Source organism: Corvus cornix, chromosome 9 (genome assembly GCF_000738735.6).
Source record: "Corvus cornix cornix isolate S_Up_H32 chromosome 9, ASM73873v5, whole genome shotgun sequence".
Classification (NCBI taxonomy): Eukaryota; Metazoa; Chordata; class Aves; order Passeriformes; family Corvidae; genus Corvus; species Corvus cornix.
The window spans coordinates 25,368,343-25,391,303 of NC_046339.1; the positions used below are offsets into that span (position 1 = coordinate 25,368,343).

Genomic DNA, 22,961 nt, shown 5'->3' on the forward strand with positions numbered 1-22,961 from the left:
GGCTTGGCCACTCTCAAGATGGCGGCTCAGGCACCCCAAGATGGCGGCAGGGCCACTCTTAAGATGGCGCCGGCGTGGAGGACGCAAAATGGCGCGGCGCGAGGCTTCCTCTCCTCAGAAGGCGCCTGTTCTCCCGCCTGAGTCGGGCCCGCCCCCGCGCCCGTGTTTGCAGAGCGATCTCGCGCGGCGCTTTCCGGCTTGGGGACACGGGTGGTGGGGTCAGCGGCGCCGGGGGCGGGCAGGAGGCGGGCGGACAGCGTCAGGCAGCGGCGGGGCAGCCTCTGTCGCGGCGCGCCGCTCAGACGCGAGGGCCCCTGACGTAGCGCGGCGCCATGGCGGGTGTGGGGGCGCGGCAGCGGGCCCGGGCCCGGCTCTGAGGGCGCTCCCGCCGCCTCCCCGCGGCCCCGCCGCTTCCCGACTCCCCGCGCCGCCCACCCCGGCCTGCTCCGCCCCGGCTCTGCCGCGGACATGGCGTCGGGGCTGCGCGCCGCTGGGTTCCCCCCCTGGAAGCGGCACATCGCGGAGGAGCTACGGCGGCGGGACCGGCTGCAGCGCCAGGCTTTCGAGGAGATCATCGCCCAGTGTAAGCGGGGCCCGGCGGGGGCACGGCCGAGTAGCGCTTCTCCCTGTCCGATGGCCATCAGTATCTGCGGGGGGACTCTGCTCTATGGGGAGGGTGTGGAGTTTTCCTCGTTGCAGATATTCCAGAAGTGGGTTCTATCCGGTTCCATGTGCTCAGGGCTGACCCTGCTTGAGCGGGGAGGTGGGACCTGGTGACCCGCTGCGCTCCCTTCCAGCGCGAATCATTCTGGGATTCCTCCTTTTCTTCAGAAATGGGAAAGCCGTGGTGGCACAGGGTCCCCGGGGCCTCGCCCGACCCATTTCCACGGGACTGTTTGGGACATGTCTGTAATAACAGGAAAGCTGGCATTTCTGCTTTTTCGAGGAAAATAAGTGGTTGTTTCAGTTCTCTCAGAGGCTGAAGTGCTTTGTGCCCTGGACGAGATTGAATGTCTGAATTGTCTGCACAATTCCTGCCCAGTTGCTTGTGGAACCGAGAACAATGGTGCTATTGACCCTGCTCATGGTCTTTTGTAAAATTTGGAGCTATCCAGGGGCCAGCACTGTCTGTCCAGGGCTTTCCTCCCTGCCCCTCTCCTGCCTCAGCTGTGCCAGGATGGAAGGGGGGGGGTCCCACACACTGTGGGAGAAAGCAAACAGTCCTGGGCAGGACCCTGCAGAGATGGGTTTGGCCTCTCTGCCAGGCCTGTTCTCCTGGTTGCCGTCTTTTGAGGGGCTGTAAAGAGTCTGAACTTTGAACTCTGTCTGTTTTAGCAGACAGCAATGCACCTGAGCAGTCACTCTCTCTTTATTAAGCTTTCATAAGACCAATCCCACAAAGCATCTGGATTAATGAGGAGTTCCTGGGGTTGTAGGTGGATGGTGCCTTAACCTGTTGAGATCAAAGAGGAGGGAGAACACACTGAGGTGGTGGAGGCTCACGTAGCATTTGGCTGTGTCAGAGTAATTAAAGGGACTAGATCACAGCTGGCAGGAGAAGGTGGGAATCTGGATTTGCTTTCTGGTTCTCATAAGTGCACTTTTTGCTCCTGCAGATAACAAGCTGCTGGAGAAGTCAGACCTTCATGCAGTGCTGGCTGATAAGCTTCAAGCAGAAAAATATGACATGCAGAGTAGACATGAGTCCAGGTATGTAACACTCCTATTTCTCAGCAGCTGTCTGTTGTGCGCCTTGTAACCTAAACCACTGTTTGATGCCTCACACAAACAGCTCCTGCATCCCTGCAGTGACTTGGCACACAACAAGCTGGAATTCTGTTGGATTAAAAATAACTTACAGCTGTGTCTAAGCCTGTGCTAAAGTTACAATATGTTTAGAATGTGCAGCACAGAAAGGTCTGGCCAGGTTTGGGAAGGAAACTGATTTATCACAAGCTCATGGAGCAGAGGGGGACCACAATGAGCTGCTGCATCTGGTCTGTTTGCCTGCTCCTCCTGATGAGTATGGGATGGTGTAATAGCTTAGTTTCTTTTGATCTGTGTCATCACGTGGAAGGGGAGAACAGAAATAAACCATGATTGTGAAGTATTGGTCCTAAATAAGCACCAGATGCCGAAAGGAAGGTGTTTTCTGCCTGCTTTTTAGTAGGATTTCTTGGGAAGCTTCCTCCCTAACCTGGGAGTAGCACTCTGGTGCTGCAGGCAGGGGTTGTGCTGCTGGTTCTGCTGGTGTTTGACTGCACAGCAAACCCGTGTGCCAGAAGTGTCCCTTGGACAGCCTGTCTGTCCCACAGGTGACAACTGGCAGGCTCTGCCCTCAGTGTACCTGAAGAGAAGGCAGGGCCAAGGAGCTAAGAGTTCCTACTTCTGTAAGAATTGCTTCCTCTGTTGAAGTCCTTTTTGCTCTTGTCCTGAAACCAGAACCCCTCTACAGCACGGAACTGTATGAGCATGTCCAATTGGGATACAAAACAAATCAATGTAGCAGAGAAGGAAGGATGCCTGGGTTTACAGGAATTGCAGGCAAAACTCCAGCAGGCTGGAGTTAATACCCATGTGAAAGTTTTCAAAAGCTTTCTAATGGCTGCAGTTGTCTAGAACCATTTCAGTTTACGGGAATCATGTTCTGGTTGAATGCCAACTCTTAGAGATGAGGCTGGACTAAATGTGGGTGAGAAGAAAGGCACAGAAGCAGCATCTGAAAGTAAATGCTCAGCTGAACGCTGATACTGTGCTCAGTATATGGCAGGTCTTTGAAACAGAACTACTTTTCTAATCCTAGATAGCTGAGGAAAAGTGGTTTTACTTCCCTGAGGGCCAAGGAGTAGTATCTAGTTCTGGCTGTAGGGGTATGCATGGCTGGAGCTATAGGATGTGTTGGCTGTTACCACAGGACTTGGCTTCCTGTCTGTGTGCACACGTTTTTTGGAAATGCAGTTAGTGTAGCATTAGCTCACTGAGGGGTTGGTTGGGAAGAGCATTAGGTTACTGATACCACTGTCAGGCCTTTGGATGGATTATCTGTTTCCCTTTGGACTGTTACAACCCAAAATGACTGCAGAAAGGGATGCAATTACCTTGTTCTGTTTGTCTGATAGAACTGTTAAAATGATTTTTTTAAAAACTGTAATTCAAAATATAGCTGATAGTGTGCTCAGAGTCTGTGTGTGTATGTGCTTTAAAAAAAACTTGGTTTTCTCTGTTCCTGCCCCTGTGCTTTCAGAGACATGAGTGAAAAATGTTACACTCCGTAGTTGTTTGGGGCGGAGGCTGATATAAATTTTCTGATATGTAGAAATTCAAGATTATCTTACAGTAATAGTGTTGAAAAACACAGTTGGTAACCACTTCAAAACTTATGCACAAAAAGTGTATAGTCAGGCCAATGGAGAAGTGACTTGTCACACCTGGGACTGTAAACCCAAGGGCCTGGGAATACACCCTTGGTTTCCTAGCTTCTGGTTCGGTACCCTCTCCAGACATCTTGCATCTTCAAGATCCACCAGCTCCCTCCAGAACAAATTGGGGTGGTAAAATATTTGTAATTGTTCCAGAATTTAGAGAGTGTACTTCTAAGACTCAGTTGTCTTCATGCAGATTTAAACAAAGGCTAGTTACCTTCCATTGGAGTTTGAATTCTGGTTTAGAAATGTACAAAAAGTGAATCTAGTCCTCAGGAGGCGCAACTTTCCAGTACTGTGTGATGGCCTTTTGGCTGGTGAGGAGTGCGTGGTGTGGAAGCCAGCTGTGGCTTGGTTTGTTACGAATCACCTGTGTCCCTGGTGTACAGAGCATCCAAGGGAGGCAATGTCCGGACCCTGGCAAAGGCACAGAAGCAACTGGATTCTAGTTTGGGACATCTCGTCTCTTTCCAATTGCAGCCCAGGACATGATGGCACATGGAACGATGCACAGCTGCAGGAACTGGCCCAGCTGAAGATAAAGCACCAAGAGGAGCTGACTGAGCTGCACAAGAAACGTGGCGAGGTTGGAAAGTCCTCTTATGTTCTCTGTGGGTCCATATGTATCCTTTTGGGAGCCTGACCATGATTTTACCAGGCTCGTTAATTATCATTTTTTTCTGCTTTTGTCTAGAGCCTTTTTAAGCTTCCCCAGTTTTTGATTATTAAAATCAACCAGAGATGGGCTGGTCTGTAAGACTGTCACCAGGAGATGAGAGCTTACCTTGTCAGCATAGCATGATTTTTAAGTGCTGAATTTTCAGCTTCATTAGTAGGTTTTTAGTTGTATTAGAGGAGGAAGGAACTGATCTGGGCCACAGAGCTGTGTATGACCACTAGTACCTCAAAAGACTTAAAATGAGTGAGGCATAGGGGGCTGTGTGTGGTTTCACTGGTCTCACTTTGCAGCACCGCTTCTGTGGCAGTGGACAAAATAAACAAGCACCAGCCAAGGGTGAAAGAGCCATGGTGCTAGGCTGGAAAGGAAGTGCTGGTTCAGAGCCCAGGAGTTCTGTAACGATGAGACTTGGACCTGGAAGAGAGGAAAAGCCAGGGGGTCTTGGGTTTGTGTTTTGTGGGTTTTTTTTGATAAGGAGATATGGAAGCTTCAGCAGCACAACTGGGTTTTTAAAAGCACAGCAGTGGCCTGAATGAGTCCAGAAGCTGAATGGAACTGCACACTTTCATAGGGAAAAGGTGTGAATGACCTGGAAAATGCTCCTTTGATCACACCCTACTGAAGGTGTGGAGAAGCTCCAGTGTGAGCAATTCTGAGCTTTCCAAAGAGGAGACTGTTTTCTGAAGGAGGTGTGCACCAAGTAGTCAGGGCACTCACAATACTTTCTTTGCTCCTAACCTCGTGTCCTAAAACCATTTACACAGGCAGCCACTCTTCCCAAAAATCAGTCTTCCTTCTTCCTAGGCAGCTGAGGCTGTGCTGCTGGCTAAGCTGTGAGCTGGCAGCTGCAGCTCGGCAGTATTGGCCTCCGCCCCTCTGTTCCCTGTGCTCTGCAGGCACTCCACCAGCAACTTTCTTTGTGAGAAAACTCTTGGTGGCACCTGTGTTCACAGTGTGAGCTGTGTGTCTCCTGAAATGGCTGTTGTGGCCATAACAGGGTGATTTGTTTTTTGGTTGTCAGTACTCATTTGTTGTTTACTTACTTGACAGTTCTCAGTTTCTGTATTGATTTTTCCACTACTAAAATTTCTTCCTATTGTACATTGTTTGATCTGACTATTAATGAAACTTTTTGAGGGAAGAGAGTGAGACATCAAAGCTTTTTGACAATTCATTTTTGAACGTGGATTCTCTGATTTAATGATCTGTAGCAGATCTGCCTAGAAAGCTGGGGTAAAAAAGACCTGAAAGGTGTGATCCATGCTTTTAATGCTAGATTAGTCTGTGCTTGCACTGACGGCTGCTCAGTGTGCTACCCACTGACATCCCTGCAGTTTGTAATGCAGTTTTCTCCTCTCCCCAGCTGGCCCAGTCTGTAATTGATCTGAACAACCAAATGCAGCAGAAAGACAAGGAGATGCAGATGAACGAAGCCAAGTGAGTAGGCACTGTTTTGTCTGTGACCAGACTTCTGGTGAAGTTCTTTATTAGAGTTATAATATTCTCTAGGAGTCTTAGCCCAGAGCTAAAAATGCCTTCGTGAGGCGTTGTGCAAACAGCGCAGGGAAGATGGCACAGGTCCCAGAGGAGGTCCTCATTGTTTTGTATGTTTTGTTGCCATTCCAGGATTGCAGAGTATTTGCAAAAGATTTCTGAACTGGAAACAGAGTGCCAGGAATTGCGTAGCAAACTGCAAGATCTTGAGCGAGCTAATCAGACACTGAAAGATGAATATGATGCTCTCCAGATCACCTTCAATGCCTTGGAGGAGAAACTAAGGAAAACTACTGAAGACAACCAGGAGCTGGTCTCACGTTGGATGGCAGAGAAAGCACAAGAAGCCAATCGTTTGAATGCAGAAAATGAAAAGGATTCAAGGTGAGATTCATGACCTCTGTTTGATAAAACTGAGATATTTTTCAGTTATGAGTGCATAGGATACAACCAGATTTAGTTTTGACCTCTGAGATCTCTATTTTTGCACAAGACAGTGAGAGTCCAGAACTTCCTGTTCTTTTTTCCAGCCAACACAGACTGATGCTTTGTAAAAACATTTCTGTCTTTTAAATGAATAAAACATGTTCTTTTGTTTCTTCAGCAACATTTCACTGCAGGCTGAATATCAGAAATCAGATAGAAACTGGGGGGTTTTGCTGGCATTAGACTTGGACTTCTCTTGTTAATATTGCAGCTTATACTGCTCCTAATTTTATCCTTTTTTGACTTGACTTATTTCAGTGTTTTTTGCATTCCTCTAGAATGAGCATCTGCCATGAGACTGAGCTATGTAAACCTGATTGCAAAAATAGTTTGTATGGCTTTTTTTCCTTGCAAAATAATTTTTCTTCCGAATTGTTTCAGCTTACTTGCCAGCTGACGATACCTGGAGACCCAGCTATATTACAAGTCTCACAGTTACAAGCTGGCAGTTTTATATTAGCTTCACTAACATAATCATTCTTTTGGCAAGTTCTTGCCCTCCAAGCTGATCCGTATTCATTTGGATTATAAAGGGCCATAAACCTAGCCACTTTGCCTCATTGCCTCACTTGAGTGATCTTGTCCTTTGCTACTCAGAGTAAGAAAACTGCCTCTCCTGCTCAGAATACCTTGAAAAGCAGAATGGGATTTTTTTTTTTTAAATTATTTTTTTTAAAAAAATCTTATGAAGCCCATCAGAACTGTGCAGGGTAGCCTTTGGAATGGGATTAAGGAAATGTTGTTTTTCTTTTTTAATAACCTTGGGTTCTCTTTCTTAGGAGACGCCAGGCCAGGCTGCAGAAGGAGCTGGCAGAAGCTGCCAAAGAGCCCTTGCCTGTTGAACCGTAAGCAGTCTTGATTTGTAGAGTCTCTTTCATCAGTTCATGCCTCAGGTTCATGTAGATGCATGATAAATGGTATCTTTTTTATTCCTAAATTGGGTGATGTAGAGGAGTGTTTAAACTTCTTGTATGAAGTCAGAAATGTGCAGTAACTCTCCCTACCTGAACTTACAGAAGAAGGAGCTCTTTTAGGACTGAAAATGGATGCTTGGACTGAAAGTCCCAGGAATGGTTCGTATGGTCAATAGATGTTGTTATAACAAATGTTTTTATGCTGAGATATGTGCCTTTGGTCTTTAAGGTAGTTTTTCATGAAACAGGGAAGCCATGAAACAATTGCTCTGGAGATGCCTGGGTTTTAAAATGTTACACTACGAATGTGCTCAAGGATTTCCTGTAGGAACAGGTACTGAGTTAATTAACCTGGGTGAAAATACATGGCTTCCATACTGGCAGGGATTTATTGTCTAAGGGAAAACCAGTGGAGTCCTTTACCTGGTAAGCAGAAGAGAAATCCCTCTAGTCCCTTGTCCTTGCCCTGCTGTGTTTGGCCCTGGGTGGTGTTGGATCAGGTGGCTGAAGTGGGCAGTGTGAGCTGTGGGTGCTCTGAGCTGGGCTGGTCAGGGTGTTTGTGTTTGCCCGGTCTAGAACAGCTGCACCTGATGCTCTGTTCCTGGGCCCTGCTGACTGGTGCCAGAGCAGCCTGCAGGCTTTTTCTGGAGATCTTTTCTCTTTATGTTCACATCACAGAGTCATCTTGAGTGCTGTGCTTGCTGCAAGGCCTTGCGCAGGACGGGAGCAGTGCATCCCTGTGGAAGGGAGGCTACGTGAAAGGCTGGGAGAGGGAGGAAGGGCGTATGGAAAGGGAGTATGGGACACCCTGTAGCATAATTGCTTCTGTAAACTACTCAAACTCTGCTGCAGAGGTGGTTTTGATTTCTTCTTTATGATTTTAAAATTTGAGAGGGTTTGTGCTGTGTAAATGTGCTGCTTACTGAAGGGAAAAACTGCACCATTTCGGGGGGGTGCCCTGGTATTTGTATTTACTTAAAATCACATTGTTAACCTGTAAAGTTCTTTTGCTACACGTAGTTTTAATAGCAGAAACCTTAGATTTTAAAAAAATAAATGTCGGCAGAACTTGATAGTATTTTATTGAAACTCCAGCCTCATACATTCAATCAGTGAGTATATTTTCCGTAGCCTTTTCATGTATACTCCCCTCCAAAATCTTAGAATTGAAAGTGCAACTGTGTTCTGAAATGAGGGGTTACAAATGGTCTCATCCTTTTAAATGCTTTTGCAGCTGAGTGTTATCTGGTGGCACAAATTGGTTATTTAAATGCTGAATTTAAACTTCTGCTCAGTCAAATAGCATTGGGTTGGTAAAGTGTGTTTAAAAATAGTTTGTCTGCAAAATCAGCAGTGGAGGAAAAATCATCATTGAAGGAAAAAATACTAGGCTGTCACAGCCCATGATGACTAATGGGGGAAAAATCTTCAGTGTTAGCTGAGTAATTTAGCTGGAATAATTTATTGTACATGTGTTGGAACCTCACACTTGTGTTCAGTCAACCACCAACACTTTAGTGGAGTGAACAAAAACTGCTCTCACACTTAATGGTGCAGCACCTGAAGTACAACAGTGTAGAAAGTATCAGGGTGTCTTTGGTGTAGGTGAAGCAGGAAAATTCAATCAAACTCTTGTGCTTTTTTTAACACTTGCTTGTTTTGAAACAGCAAAAAAGGTACTGATATCACCTATACTTGGTGTTGCAGTAACTCGTGTTTTTGTTGTTCTGTAACTGTTCCAGCAAATATCACTCACTCTGTAGGGAAGCCCTGCTCAGGTGTGGTGGGTTGTTTGTTAGTGCTACAGGCTGAAATAGGATGCCTGTAGTAAAGAGAATCTGGAAAGAAGGTCTGAAAACAGAAATAGGGGGATGTGGAAATCCAGCCCTGCTGTCAGTGAAGTGGAACTGGCAGCTGGAAGGAAAAAACCTGAAATTTAGTTGCTGTCTGTATCTGTTTTCAGACACTGCGTGTTGAGTTACATGGCTGGCAGTGGCAGCTGCATCAATCTGTGTTGTCTGGATCTACCTGTGTGTTGCTGCAGCTCCATAAACCTGGGGTGGGCTGGGCATGGACACTGACAGGCCCTGGAACATTGCCATCCTGTCAGTTCATGCTGTCAGTGGCTGATTGAAAAGGAGGTGTTTTCTCTCACTTCAGCAGGGATGATGATATCGAAGTGCTTGCGGATGAAACCTCTGACACAGCTGAGGAAACTTCTCCGGTGCCAGCTGTCAGCCGGACATCCAGGTGTGTGCCCAAGAGATTCTTGTAGCATGTCACTGAGGAGGAGCAAGGGGCATGGTAGAGCTGGAACTATGTTGGGAATGTAACTTAGGGTTTTAGTTCTCTTTAGGTAGAACACAGTTTAGTGCTTCTACCAGAGCAGTAGGAAACTCATGTGCTGGTTTTCCTTTGCTGTTTTAACTTAATTACCCCAGTGCCTGAAAAATATTTGTTTACTCTTTAAAATAAATGTTTAAATAGTTAATAAAGTGGGTGTTACAATGCCTATTGTTTTATGCCTCCATTACTGTACAAGATATCAATGTGACTTTGCAAATAGCTGGGTTTAGCTGAAATGCTGAAAATAATTTTCACCTAGATTAAATGCATCTTGTTCTTTCTCTAAAATAGCAGTGAGTGGAAAGTAAGAGGTAGTTACCTGAGATTATGGATTAATTTGGTTGAAACTTCAGACTTGGTAGACTGTTATATCTAAACCCAGCAATTCACAGGGTGAAGTTGAGGGACACTGAAGAAACTTCACCCACAAAACATGTTCTGAGTTGTAGTTACTGATGACTTTTGCACTGATGCCTGCCTTGGTGTTCTCTGTCTCTGGGCTGGGTCTGAGGGGAGGGAGTCTTTCCAGAGACGTGTTGCTATGAAATGTGTTTGTATTGATCTTTATGTGGAGAAGCTATTCACAAGGTTTAAACCTGTCCTCCCCTCCTTCAGTAAGCGACTCTCCCAGCCAGCTGGAGGCCTTCTGGACTCTATCAGTAATATCTTTGGGTAGGTTAGAACACTTTCACCTCCTTGTTTTGTATATTGGTTTCAATGTACACCAAAATCTTGGTGATGCAGCAAATATTTTCAGCCTTCCTTCTAGCTTCTGCCTTTCTTTTTTTTTTCTTTTTTGTTCTCCTCAACTTCCTGTTTCTTCCATCTTGCCGTGTGCTGACCTCTGACCTTTCCCTCCAGTCTGTCTGAGTCTCCCCTTTTGGGACATCAGTCTTCTGATACTGCCAGGTGAAAACATTATCCGCTCTTAGTCCGGCATGTGATTGTATTCCATTGAAGTAACATGGAACCCAGCTGCGTTGTGCTGATCAGATTCTGCAGTTGATAACTCTGGTTAGAAACTGTCTACAGTGAGAGAGGCAGTGAGCCCCTCTTTGTGGAGAGAATACATGGGGTTTGCTCTTACTTTCCACTGCGCTTTGCCCCTTTAGTAGGGTTGTTCAAAATAAGTCATTGGGTTCTGTGCTTAGTATCCAGAGTGGAGCCACTCCTTCTAAGCTAAGCTCTGCAGTAGGTGGATGTCTTTGCTTAAATGGAGCAGGCCAAGCTTTGGAACAGAGCATTTTGCTGCCTGGGATGTAGTGCTGCAATGGTGTTGAGTTTTCCTAGACATAACGGTGGAGCTGCAGTCAGTCCCATGTTTCGCTTCCTATTGAAAAAATTAAAACACTGCTCGAAAATGAGTTCAGTAATCAGTTCAGGTAACTTATGTGGTGAACTGTGAAATATCTAAAGCCACAAGTGAATGTAGTGTTATATGACAAATGTAATTTTTGAAAGATGGGATTAAAAAAAAGTTAAAAGCACCTTCCCCCATTTTTTACTTGTTGTGCAGAGTAGTTAAGTGACAGGTACAGATCAGGATGAACTCCAGAGAAACAGTGTTCATTTCTCATTTTAAAATGTTTCTGCTTTGTTTCATCTCAGGAGGCGTTCTGTGTCCTCATTCCCTGCACCCCAGGATAATGTAGAGCCACATCCAGGTGCCAGTAAAGAAGTGAGAGTGCCCACTACTGCCATATGTGTCTTTGTGAGTACAGAAGGAATTCTCTGCTGTGCCATTCTTTGTTCTGATTTTGGAGGAAGAGAATCCTCTATGTGGGAACCGATATCCTGAAACTTTCTATTAGCACTGCCAAACAGGAAGCAATTCTTGGTTTGGTAGAAGCATTCATTCAATTTAATTCTTAGCCCAAATGTTTCTCAGAGCCAGTGTGTTTGATGTCTGTCTTAATGAGGTCGATGATGACAAAGAAGTTTTCTGAGGGCACAGGGAAATTTCACCCCATTACCCTCTTGCTCCCAGCAGTTCCTATTCAATCATGCCATAGTAGAGCTGTGATTGAGGAAGAGATTGCTGACAGTTTGGGATTAATTCAGTTCCAGTTCTCCACAGTAAAGGGAGTTGTGGCACCAAATGTAATCCAACAGACCTGGTAAAGAGGAGCTCATGGTGGTGGGGTGTCCTCATTTACTGTGCATGATCAAAGGTTTTCAAGCTGAGACCTCCTTTGTGTGTTCTTTGGCCTCAAAAAGATAAACTTAAGTTTCTGTGCAGGGCATGGTCTTTTGACTGAAAGGCAATTGTCTTTGTAATGCAGCTGCTTGTTTGAACATGCCTCTGGAGCTTTCTTGGGCACTCCAGAGCTGGATGTGGATTTTTCATGGGTATGAAATTACTTACTTTTTTTCATCCAGAGTATCAGTGTGGCTCACTGCAGCAAGGAGGCTTGTGTATTCTTGCCTGCCCTGTTACCATATTCTGTAGTGGAAGTCGTGGGATGGAGGGAGTAGCAGTGTCACCTCAAGTGAGAATAGGGTCATGACTGAAGTGGCAGCTGGAGCTGGCTTGAATAGGGGGCATCGGGGAAGGAGGTGTTAGGCTTGAGCTCCAGTGTTTTGAGCCCAGGTGGAGGGTCAAGACATGTCTAGGTCTGGCAGAGCCTTCCACGAATTAATGCAAGGGCTCTGTGGCAGAGGTTTGGCAGATGCAGGGAGCCGACTGGGCTCACCTCTGGAGAGTAGGAGGTGGAAAAGGTAGTCACTTCAGGAATCACTCCCAGGCATAGCTTCTAGGCAAGGCCTTTCACCAGTTTTGTTGTGAATGGCTTCTCTGTGTTTGCAGAAAGATCAGATTTGAAGTGTGATGAGCCTTAAATACGAGCTGGCAGACCCGTTCAAGGAACAAGTTCTGTAAAAATACAAGTTTCCAGAAAAGCTGGTTTGGAAAGAGAAGTAACTGAAAATACTTTAAAAAATGGTTAAGATTGTGGTGGTTATACTGTGTGGGTAAGTAGTATAAAGCCATGAAACTAATAAAGGAATAAAAAAGGAATGAATCTTAAAATTCTCATAGGTTTTAAAAGGTTAGGAATTCAGAACATTGAGCTGTCAGGATCAGGGGTGCTAGGGGCTCTGCATCTGCAGAGAGGAGGCACAGCTTAAGCCCAAGTCCTCAGCAAGCAGGTGCTGTCACACCTGTACTGGTACTGCTTAATCACCAACACACCCGGTGAATGCAGTGCATCTGCTGTGCTGTTTCCTCGCAGACCTGCCCAACTCAAGCCTGACTTGAGTGTTCTGTGGTTGCATGAACTGATTGGATCCATGGCTGTCTATGGACAGGTGGAACAATGAAAAGTTACTTTCTTTCTACAGCACATCACCTGTTACTGTTTTTTGTCCTGTCCTTTCCGTATTTTTTTTTCTGGTGTGACTTAAGAGCCTAAGCTTAGGAAGCATGGTAAGGCTTTTGGTAGTTTGTTACCACTGCTGAGTCCTTGCTGCTGTTTTTCTTGATGTGCCTTTATTTTTCCTTCAGATAAGGATCAGCCTTTTTGCTGTCCATACACCACCAGCCACAGCAGAGTTTCAGTCTGTGGCTGTATTTCCTATGTACTGCTGAAAGATGCGCAGCTGTGATTCTGTGTAACCTTTAAGTTGTGTAGCTTTCTGGTCTGTGGGTTGTGGGTGTGTGCTAATTCCCTTTTGGGTGGCTGTTCTGTTCCTCCCCCTCCTCAGGATGCACATGATGGGGAGGTGAATGCAGTGCAGTTCAGCCCTGGCTCCCGGTTACTAGCAACAGGAGGCATGGACCGGAGGGTTAAGCTGTGGGAAGTCTTGGGAGGTAAACCTTTTTGTTTTGGGGTATGATGGGATGCTAAATAAACTTGTATTACGGGTCACTTTGTGTCAACTTCTGTTCTAATCCATTGCTCAAGTTTTTGTTCATCTTTCTCTGTGCAGATAGGTGTGAGCCCAAAGGTTCCCTCTCTGGCAGTAATGCTGGGATTACAAGCATAGAATTTGATAGTGCTGTGAGTATCCACTGTAATTTGGAATAAATTAATGGAATTATGGAATTATGTTGTTCTCTACTATTGTTTCCATTCTAATTGAAAAGTTACCTAAGAAATGAGTTAAAACATGAAAGTAGCTGGAAGTTGTTAAAATTGTACAAAAGATTTTTATTTGATAAGTTGCAGTCTGTAATTCTGATCCTTGCTTTACAATTCAGATGATGATACGTGGCTCAGACATTGGCTGTTACAGATTTTTGTTTAAAGTAAGAAATCAGTCTTCAGCCTTCCACTGAAGCTGGCATAACGGCACAGAAGAAGCGAATACACTAAGGCAGTATTTCTGTGAAGTTTTAATTCCATAAGTGCTTTACAGAGGTCTGTGATGAATAGTAAAAGGTCTGATTATCCTAAGACTTGCAGTTCCATGCCCTCTTCTCCCAGCAGTTTCTCCCCAGCCATGGCACAGCAATGGTGTGGCTGGCAGAGTGTTTGCTGACAGTGGGAGATGTGCTCAGGTCATGTTCACCTGGAGCAGCGGAGACATGACTGGGATCAGCATCCAACAGTCCTGCTTGAAGGAGTTTGGGGTCATGGAGTGGTCTAACTGGACATGTGATCTGACTTTTCTGCTGAGACCTCTTCCATAACACAAAGCTGATGTAATTTCTGCCATTTGGTGATTCTATGTGCTAAATTATGGTGCACACCCAAGAGGTTCCTTCTTTTGGAAGCTGACCAGCTCATTAGAGATGTGCTGTTAATCTGCAGGAGAAAATAGTCCTGAGTTTGGCAAGTTGCTTGAGCACATTTGCAGTGAGTATTGCCTGGGTGAAATGCCAAAAGGATTACAAGGATTCAGGAAAGTCTTTTGAGATGGACAGGAGTGCAAGCATAAATTTTGTGGTGGCCATTCTCCATCATGGGTGACTTGTGGGAGCCCTAAGCCTAAAGCCATGAACAGGTCGATTTCTCTCTCCTCAGGCAGATTTCATTTTTGGAATCTTAGCTTAGTTAGAGTTCTAATGAAAATGGCAAGAATCAGGCTAATTCCACTCTGAGACCTGTCTAAGCAGCGGGAGTAGATGATGCAAGGCTTTTTTTCCCTTGGAAAAAACCAAAACAACACCAAAAAAAACCCAAACCAAAAAAAAACCACAACAAAAAAGGAAAACAACTCCACAACAGATGAGGGTAAACTAGAACACGTTTCCTCACTGCAGCAGAAGGGAAAAACGAATGTCCCTTTGCTGGTCTGGTTATTGTTTTAATTGTATATTGGTATACATTATTCTTGTTATAATAAGTACCTTGTTTTACTTATAGCCATGATACTACAAACCCTCCCATTTTGGTGCGAAGCAGGTGCCATAGGCCTTTGGGAAGGTTACATTAGCTTTCCATACTGGCATTTGCTACTGTGGTTTTGATTTTATTCTTTTTTTCCTTTGGCAAAATAGCACTAATATGGTTTTAATGATTTACTGAACTATTTGAGTTTGGTTTGCATATTGACTAGCAGATGGAATTTTAAAGGAATCTTGTGTTCACAGGGTTCTTACCTCTTAGCAGCTTCAAATGACTTTGCCAGCAGAATCTGGACAGTTGATGACAATCGATTACGGGTGAGTCTTGTGAGGCAAAGCAGTGTGCAGGTTGTTTCTGTCTTGTATTCCCAGTTTTGTCTAATGGGGACACGGCAATTTTGGAACTTGGGCATTTACAGACACTTTGAACAGTTCTTTTTGTTGAAAGCTTCTTTATCTCGTGAAGGTCTTCACAGCAAGACCTAAAATGCAGTGTTGATCTCCAGCTCCAGTTATTGTGTATTCTCCCAATACAACCTCCCAGTTAGAAAAACCTTGCCACGTAAAGTGCACTTTTGTGTACCCCTCTGGGGAAGTTTAAATGCTTCTTAAGATTTATGGAGAGCCACCTCAATGTTTCAGCCTCACTCAAAGGAGGCTGCTGAAAAGGGCTTTGCAGAAGACAAAGAGGAGCTTTAGTTTTAAGTCAGGAGCAGCATTCTTGAAAAGGAGCCCTTTGCTTGGCTGTCCAAGGCAGCAAGCCTCAACATGCTGGACATCATCCTCAATGTCTTTTGACAGGTTCCTCCTTTCCTCTCAAATACTTTGTACTCATATTCTTCTCTAACACTTGGCTGGGATTTGAAAATTATCCTTTGATTGACCAAAAGTTTCTTCACAGCTTTCCAAGAGCTTTTTAAAATTGTCATTTCCTATGTACATTTCCTCAACTTTTTATTTTAGGAAGGTGCTACTTTGATGTTCAAATCTTGTGACATTTCAGTGTTGGTTATAACCAACATGCACTAGATGCACTATAGATGCACTATAATTCTCTGGGTAGTTCTCATTGTGGAGATGTCAGGTCTCAGCTAGGAAAGTGACGTCTCTTATCAGTTCTTTTGCACCTTCTCCTTGGCTGCAAAACCTACTACTGGATAATAGTGAATACAAGTTTAGCAGACAGATTACTCACTGCAAAAAGTTAGTTACACCTGCTAACATTCACCTGGCTTCATATAATCTTCCTGTAATTCTTTGGAGTACATTCATTGTTTGCTGAGATAAAACAGTGATCTCTGTTTCGAGTGTGAGCGGTGTGGACTTTTCATGGCTTGCACATAGGCAGGAGGCAGTAAAGCTGAAATCACTGTAAACTTTGCTAAAACTCCCTGCCTAAATGCAGATATCTGTGTGATGTCTGTGCAGCAAGGGCAGAAGAGATACGCAGAGTGAAAGATGGATCCTCCTTGCTGGAGTTTGTGTTCCTTTCCTGAGGCAAGGTGGTCTTTTTGGGATGATCTTTTGAGTTTGTGTTGTGTATCACGTTTGGGGTTTTTCCCCAAACCTTGCTCCCATTTCTTTCCATTCTTAAGGGCTTTTATTTTGTGTCTCCCCCAGCCCAGGTTGCTTTGTGTAATCTGATAATCCATTGAGTATTTTAAAAAAATGTAACTGTATACAGAGATTTCTGTCTTGTTTGTCATAGCTCTTACTTTAGTAATTCATTATCTGTTTTGTGATTTACGGTGTAAATGTTGAGCAATTCTAAGTGAATGTGGCTCGTGCTGTCAGCCCCACAGAGCCTCCCTCTACACTTAGAGAAGCTGCTGCAGGCAGCTTTTCTGAAATGCCTGGTTGTCTCAGCTTTCAGGCTTTAAGGTGTAATAACAGTTGAGACTCGATACCCTGTTGTGTCCTTGTGGGAAGCTCTGTATGAAAGCAGGAAGGCACAATTTCCATTTTCAGCATGCTTTTACCCCTTCTCATCAATTTGTCCTGCAAGGCTGTGTTGCAGTTGCCATCTGTCCGTGCAGTGTAGGTGTACAGAGTGTTGAGGAAGGAGCTGGCAGGTTCCTGAGTAACTGGAGAAACTGCAGCCAAAGGTGACCTGTGTTTCCCAGCTCTGGGCTGGACTCTGTGATAATTAACCCTCCTACTCAATGTTGATCTCTGTTTAACTGTAATAGATGTTTTTTCCTCCAAACAGTACAGGAGACATGCAAATTATGATTTGAGCAAGTGGAAATACTCAGTTTCACCATGTCAATCTCCTGTCCACAGCACACCCTGACAGGTCACAGTGGTAAAGTCCTGTCAGCCAAGTTCTTGCTGGACAATGCACGTATTGTTTCGGGAAGTCACGACCGGACCCTCAAGCTCTGGGACCTCCGCAGCAAAGTTTGTAAGGAAGCCTAACTTCTGTCTTTCATTCATGTTCTGTGCTTCTGCTGAATGCTCATGGCAATCTGGCATCAGATCAATTACTGAATCTATTGAATCTTTTTGCCAGTGTAAAAGCAGAAAAAGCTAGCAGTTATCCCATTTTCTGTTATTCTTTCAGTAACTGAATTCTTTCTGCCTGTTAACCTGGAATAAGAAATCCTGTGTGTACAGGAAGCACTGTTAATTCTGTTATACTGAGAGCAGCTGTTTTTGCGAGTGTTCTTCGTTTACCAGTCTGGGGATGGGTATTTTAGTCTTCCACTAAAAACTTGGAGCCAGGCTGGGTTTTTAACCTGGAGGTGGATGGAAGTGTCTCTTGAAAACACACCAAAAATTTCAACATCTCAAATGAAGGAATTGCTAGGATTGAGGCTTTTCTTTGGGAGAAACACCTTATTTCCTTGGTTTTTCTCCTGTTGTGGGCTCTTAAATCTGCTTGCACTGAGAGAGCATTTGAGATTCAAAGTTACCTTGATACCTGAATTGCAAACATAGGTCAAGGAGACAGATTCATGTTGTTTAACAGCAGCACATGACATCTGGCTAAATATGAAATGGAAATGAAGCAGCTATCATGGGAACATTTAAAGTCCCAGCAAAGGAGATTGAGAAGGGCAGAGAGGTTGAAGACTTAATCAGGATTATTTTAAGACAGTTTGCCCTGTGCTTCTCCTTGGGCACTGCTCTGTGTGGCCACTGTATGTGGGGTGGGGGTTGTTTTAGGGGCTGTTTTCTGTCTCTATTTTCATCAGTTTGGACAATGTGAATTTAAGTGTCACTGTTTGTTCCTTCTTTTTAGGTATAAAAACAGTGTTTGCAGGATCTAGCTGCAATGACATTGTGTGTACTGAGCAGTGTGTAATGAGTGGACATTTTGATAAGAAAATTCGTTTCTGGGACATCAGGTAAAACTATTGTAGGAGAGCTTATGGTGTAGGAGTGGTTATGGGTTTGCTGTCAGGTTAATCTGAAGTAGGGAACTCTTCTTCCTGAGCTTGGCATCTGGGGAGACTGTTGTAAAGGTGGCAAAAGGCCATTAAAGAGACTTTTGTTACTACTTTTATGCTGTTTGGTATTACAGGTTTGGGATTTTGGGGGGGGGGGATCCTATTTATTTTCTGAAAAGGCAGCCTGCTTGCTGGTAAATACTTTTCATTGGTCAGTACTTGCTGTTCTAGGGTGGGGTTGTGAGGAAAATAGTGTCTGTTAGCTGGAAATGCTATACACAAGGCAGGATCTAGCTTGGGAAAAAAAGAAAACGTAAGAATAAACCGTTAATCCTTTTTCTCCTCTTCCACATTGGGACACATCAAGGTTTTGATGCACTGGTTTGGCTTCTGGACCCTAGTTCACTGCTTTCTTTTTCCTTCCCCTTGGTTTTTTTTTTTCTCTTTCTGTCTGTAGGACTGAAAGCATAGTGAAAGAACTGGAGCTGCTTGGAAGAATCACAGCTCTGGACCTGAATCCAGAGCGAACAGAGCTTCTGACCTGTTCCCGTGATGATCTACTCAAGATCATCGATCTGCGGGTCAGTGCTGTCAAGCAGACGTTCAGGTGAGTGTATTATTCACAGGAGTACAGTCAATTTCAGAACCTTGTGTTGTGGGTTACCCTCAGTGCTGGAGTGGTTGTCAGGACCTCTGTGGAGAGAGCAGTCTCCTCGCTTTTTTTTCTACCCGCTGGCAAAGTTCTCTAGAATGTCTAGAAATAGCAAAGATCTGCTCTAATGGATCTTCTCATGTGTCTCTTTAAAGAAGGCAGCTTGATTTAGAAGTCTGTGGTCTAAGGGAAAGAATTACTTCAGGTGCCATTGAGAGAAGGGTATATGAGAAACATTAATTGGGATAAAGGGATGCTGGAGTTTATTCTGAACCATGCAGAAATCCTTAATATTGTCTTTAGTAAGTATCTCTTCTAATAAATGAGCTAATGGTTATCTGATTCTAACTTTCCAGTGCCCAGGGATTCAAATGTGGCTCCGACTGGACGAGAGTTGTGTTCAGGTAAGTTCAGACATAAACAAGATACCTGATAAACCTTTCCCCAGCTAAATTGAGTGAGTCCTGATGCTTGGCTGCACTGGTCCCCAGTTACAGCTAGAAAAACAGGGGCAGAGTTTGTAATTTGCCCAAGGTTACCTCTTGGTCAAGCCAGAGTGTATCTGTAGATATTGATCCAATGTCTTGGAAAAGCTCTGATTTTAAAGTGCTTTCACCTCTTAGTATTAGCAGGTGATAACACATAACTCCTAAAAGACTATTTAATGCCAAGCTGCTTGCTTAGGAAGTTGTGGGTGGAATGATGATGTGTGCTGAAAATTGCTGACTTGAAAATTGTTCTTTGCCCTCTGTGCCTTGTGTGATCCCACAGCCCTGATGGTAACTATGTGGCTGCTGGCTCAGCTGATGGGGCCCTCTACGTTTGGAATGTGCTTACTGGGAAATTGGAGAGGACGCTTGCAAAGCATCACAGGTGAGGGGAAGTGGGACATGCAGCCTAGGGTGGGGATCTGGGTTGTGGCTCTTTGCTGAGCTATGAAAAAGTTGGAGTTGTACAGCTTTGCAACTTTTATTGGCATGTGAAAATTATTAATACGCAAAGTCTTTGTGGATTCATGGCAGTACTCTCCAGGTTGAATTAGATTAGATTGTTATCTTGTTAAACTGAGATATAATTCTAATAAAGTGCATTCAATGTATTTTGAATAAATGGTACCTCCCTCAGGCTTAGTAAAAGCCCAAGATCTTGAGATCTGAGAAACTGGGGGGCTTTTTTATTGGTAATAAGAGTATTATAGTATTTCATTCCAGTGCTAAGTGCTGTTGTGGAATTCAGCTTTCTTGTAAACTTACTCCTGCCTTCCCTTTCAGTTCTTCTATCAATGCAGTCGCGTGGTCGCCAGCGGGTGCCCACGTGGTCAGTGTGGACAAAGGAAACAAGGCTGTGCTGTGGTCTGAGTTTTGACTGACGGAGGGTGAAAGGCTGTGTGTGGTGGTGCTGGTCCGTGGCTGCACAGCGTGGAGGCCTGAGCCCAGATCCATCAGGATATTGACAAGCACATGGGCTTTGCTTTCCAGAGCGAAGTTCTAAAGCAATGGAGAAAGGAGCCCGAGTCAAAGACTTCTCATGGCCGTAACTGCACTGTGGCACTCGGGCTCAGCATGGAATTAGCTGTTCTGGATGGGGAATGCTACTTAGTCATGCCTTTACATGCAGTATCTATGCACCACATGGAGCTGAAGATACCTAGCGGGATTCCTCACCAGACAGCTGTGCCAAAATATCCTGTCACACAAATGTGTCAACAGCACTTCTGAGGTGGAAAGTTTGGAAAGAAGTCATTGTGTATGCTGACTTAAAGCATGTTCTGTCTCCTGTGTTCTGTTCTGGTGGCCTAGTTCAGGCATGGGGTGAGAAGATCCTGAAACACATCCTAGGCAGTTTGAAATGTTGGAACAGCTTTTAAAGAGAGTCTCCCATGGCTCTGACAGATCTGCCTTTTGAGTCATCAGCTCAGTTTGGATCTGTTCTGGTCCTGGCATAGGCTCTCCAGCACTGTCGTGTGAACCCTGTGTATCAATTCTTGAGGCAACGTTCTGTTCTTCGGGACTTCTGCACTCTTGTGTTGAAGAAGCTTCAACAGCTTGGGCATCACAAAATAGGAGGTTTTTCATCTTTTTATACCACAGAAAGTTTGGTTACTGGGCATGAAGAGAGAGCTCGGCTTGTTGAGGTTGTTGTAGAAGTTGTGCTGCGGTGATGAGGAATGTAGTAATCCTGTGATTTCAGTCCTGGAATGCAGACATTTGGTTCCTTTTTCTGTTCATCCGTCCTGTCCTGGCGGCTGTCAGTAGAACACAGGGGAGCAGTGGCATCAAATCCCAAATCCATTGTTTTGGTGCTGGCAATTCCAGGCCACTTGCCCCATTCTTGAGCACACGTGCAATATTCCCATTTGCTCTGTGGTACGGAGCGGTGTCTTGGCTCTGTCCCTCTTCTGGCACCCCAAACCATGATGTGACTGAGTGTGAGCTACCTGGCATATCTTTATCCAGCCAAACCTTTCCACGTTGTCTGGGCCTCAAGACAAGCCACCAGCGTTTTATTGCCTTTTTATTTGCACTTTATTTTCTTCTTTCCTGATAGTGTTTTACTATGGAAGTGTGTTCTTTGGAGGGGCTGGGTTGGGAGAGCTGCTCTGACAGGCTCCCTCTAACCCAGCCTTTCGTTCAGACACTTTCTGCAGAGGGAAATTAGAGTATATGGGGCAAAGTTTTTATTTATTCAGCTGCCCATAAGAATTTGATTGTAAATAAACCTGTGTTCTGCTTTTAAAACCCCACACTGTTCTGATTCATTTATTTGTGCATCTGTGTGCGAGATCTTGTTTGGAATGAGTGCAGAGGGGAACCTGAAATGTCATTTCCTTGGTGAATTGTGGATTTGTGTTCACCCCCATTGTGGGATTTGGTGTAGAGGGGGAAAGAGGATAATGCTCTTAGCTTGGGGCTGGATGTCCCACAGGTGCAGCCTGGGCTTGCCCTGTCTCAGGAGTCCTGCCTTGAGACTGAAGGAAGTCTTGCCACATTGAGCAAGTGCCTCTGTCTCTGTCCTTGAAAGGTTGATGTGTTCTTGGATGTTTTAGATAAACTACTGAACTGAGGAAATCAGGATCTATATGTCAAACACAGCTGAAAATAGGCAGCTTTTTCTGCTGTGAGACTTCGACTCCCACCTTGTCAAGTTTTTAAGTCAGGAATAGGAGTTGCACAAAAACCGTGTTGAAGGTGTTGTTCTGGTTCCAGCTTCAGAGTAATGAAACAAAGTCTTCAGCTCTTCATTGTACAAATTTCATAACTTAAGAGCCATCACTGGCCACCCTCCTTCCTTTATAAGAAAATAAGCTTCTATCCAGCTCATGGCAGCGAGAACTGTAGCAAAAATGAAAAGTTGGCATCCTGAACTGTTTTTAAAGGCAAGATATTTTTTCTTCTGCCTGTTGCAGTGGCAGATAGTCCTTGAAAAGGCACCTGCCACTAGTCCAGGTGACCTTGCTTACTGCAGGAAAGCAGATCATGAAGTGGCAAGTCAGCATGATGAAAGTTTATTAAGAGATTAGCATAATAAAAACTGCAGGACTGCTGAAGAGGATGAGAATGGGTTTAGGATGTTTATAATTTAGGCTGCTACACTTGTGTTTTTCTACAGCATGGCCACAGATCTTACACAAAGGGCTTTGTTTGGCCCATTGATGCTGGTATAAAGCAGGTTAATAATGCTGAAGGATAAGGGCCAGCTAGCTAAGTCCTTAAGCATTTTAGATTAAAGTTCCTTAGCACCAAGGTAAGTAAGAAATTCTAGTGAGCAATTTTAGCTTTTGTTTTTTTCCTATATTTTGATTACTTCCATTGCCTCCTTTTCTGCTTCAGCCTGCAGAGGGCAGAAGGGCAAATGAAGGTACCTGCAGTGCAGAGGTGGCTGTAGCAGTTTTGCTGCCAGAGGTGGAGCTGCCCTTCAAGTGGATTTGGGGGTGGGTTGGGCATCTTTTTCTGGATTAAGGGTGCACTAGAACGTGTGTTATGGAGAAGCTGTTTCCAAGACCCCCTGAAGGTGTTTGCAATGGTACATGTACCAACAGGAATGCTCATCCTTGTCTGGAGAGCTAATAACCCTGCAGTGGCTGCAGCTCAGATTTGTACAAAACCAGCTTCCTCCCTTTTGCTTTTGCAAAGTGTGGCTGAGTAGAACATGTCTGGGGTTTCTTCACTACTTCCTACAATCAAGACCTGACTTTCCTTCTGCAGCACAGGCACATGTGAATTTCTGTGGTTCCAGCCTGGTTGGTTTGTGTTTGCCAGAGTTGATTAGGGTAGTGATTAAGCTCTCCA

At 44.7% G+C, this 22,961-nt stretch overlaps 1 protein-coding gene and 2 non-coding genes across 8 annotated transcripts; all 3 read left to right on the forward strand.

Annotated features, from left to right (window-relative positions):
• The first annotated feature begins 324 nt into the window (after positions 1 to 324).
• On the forward strand, positions 325 to 21,415 carry ATG16L1 (autophagy related 16 like 1). Of its 6 annotated transcripts, none has more exons than XM_019280637.3 (19): positions 325 to 583; positions 1,617 to 1,710; positions 3,903 to 4,008; positions 5,465 to 5,538; positions 5,728 to 5,979; positions 6,861 to 6,926; positions 9,156 to 9,245; positions 9,957 to 10,013; positions 10,203 to 10,250; positions 10,950 to 11,052; positions 13,044 to 13,149; positions 13,269 to 13,339; positions 14,875 to 14,946; positions 16,912 to 17,032; positions 17,873 to 17,978; positions 18,478 to 18,627; positions 19,029 to 19,076; positions 19,444 to 19,545; positions 19,944 to 21,415. In XM_019280637.3, exons 1-19 carry the CDS (start codon positions 469 to 471, stop codon positions 20,035 to 20,037), a joined length of 1,875 nt encoding a protein of 624 aa, XP_019136182.3. In that variant the 5' UTR covers positions 325 to 468; the 3' UTR covers positions 20,038 to 21,415. The 6 variants fall into 6 exon arrangements, with proteins under 6 accessions (XP_019136182.3, XP_010388909.3, XP_010388910.3 ...); XM_010390607.3 differs by having other exon boundaries at positions 9,159 to 9,245; XM_010390608.3 differs by lacking the exon at positions 10,203 to 10,250.
• Positions 11,260 to 11,529, forward strand: LOC120410507. Its single transcript, XR_005602709.1, has one exon.
• Positions 13,699 to 13,961, forward strand: LOC120410506. Its single transcript, XR_005602708.1, has one exon.
• Positions 21,416 to 22,961: the final 1,546 nt, after the last annotated feature.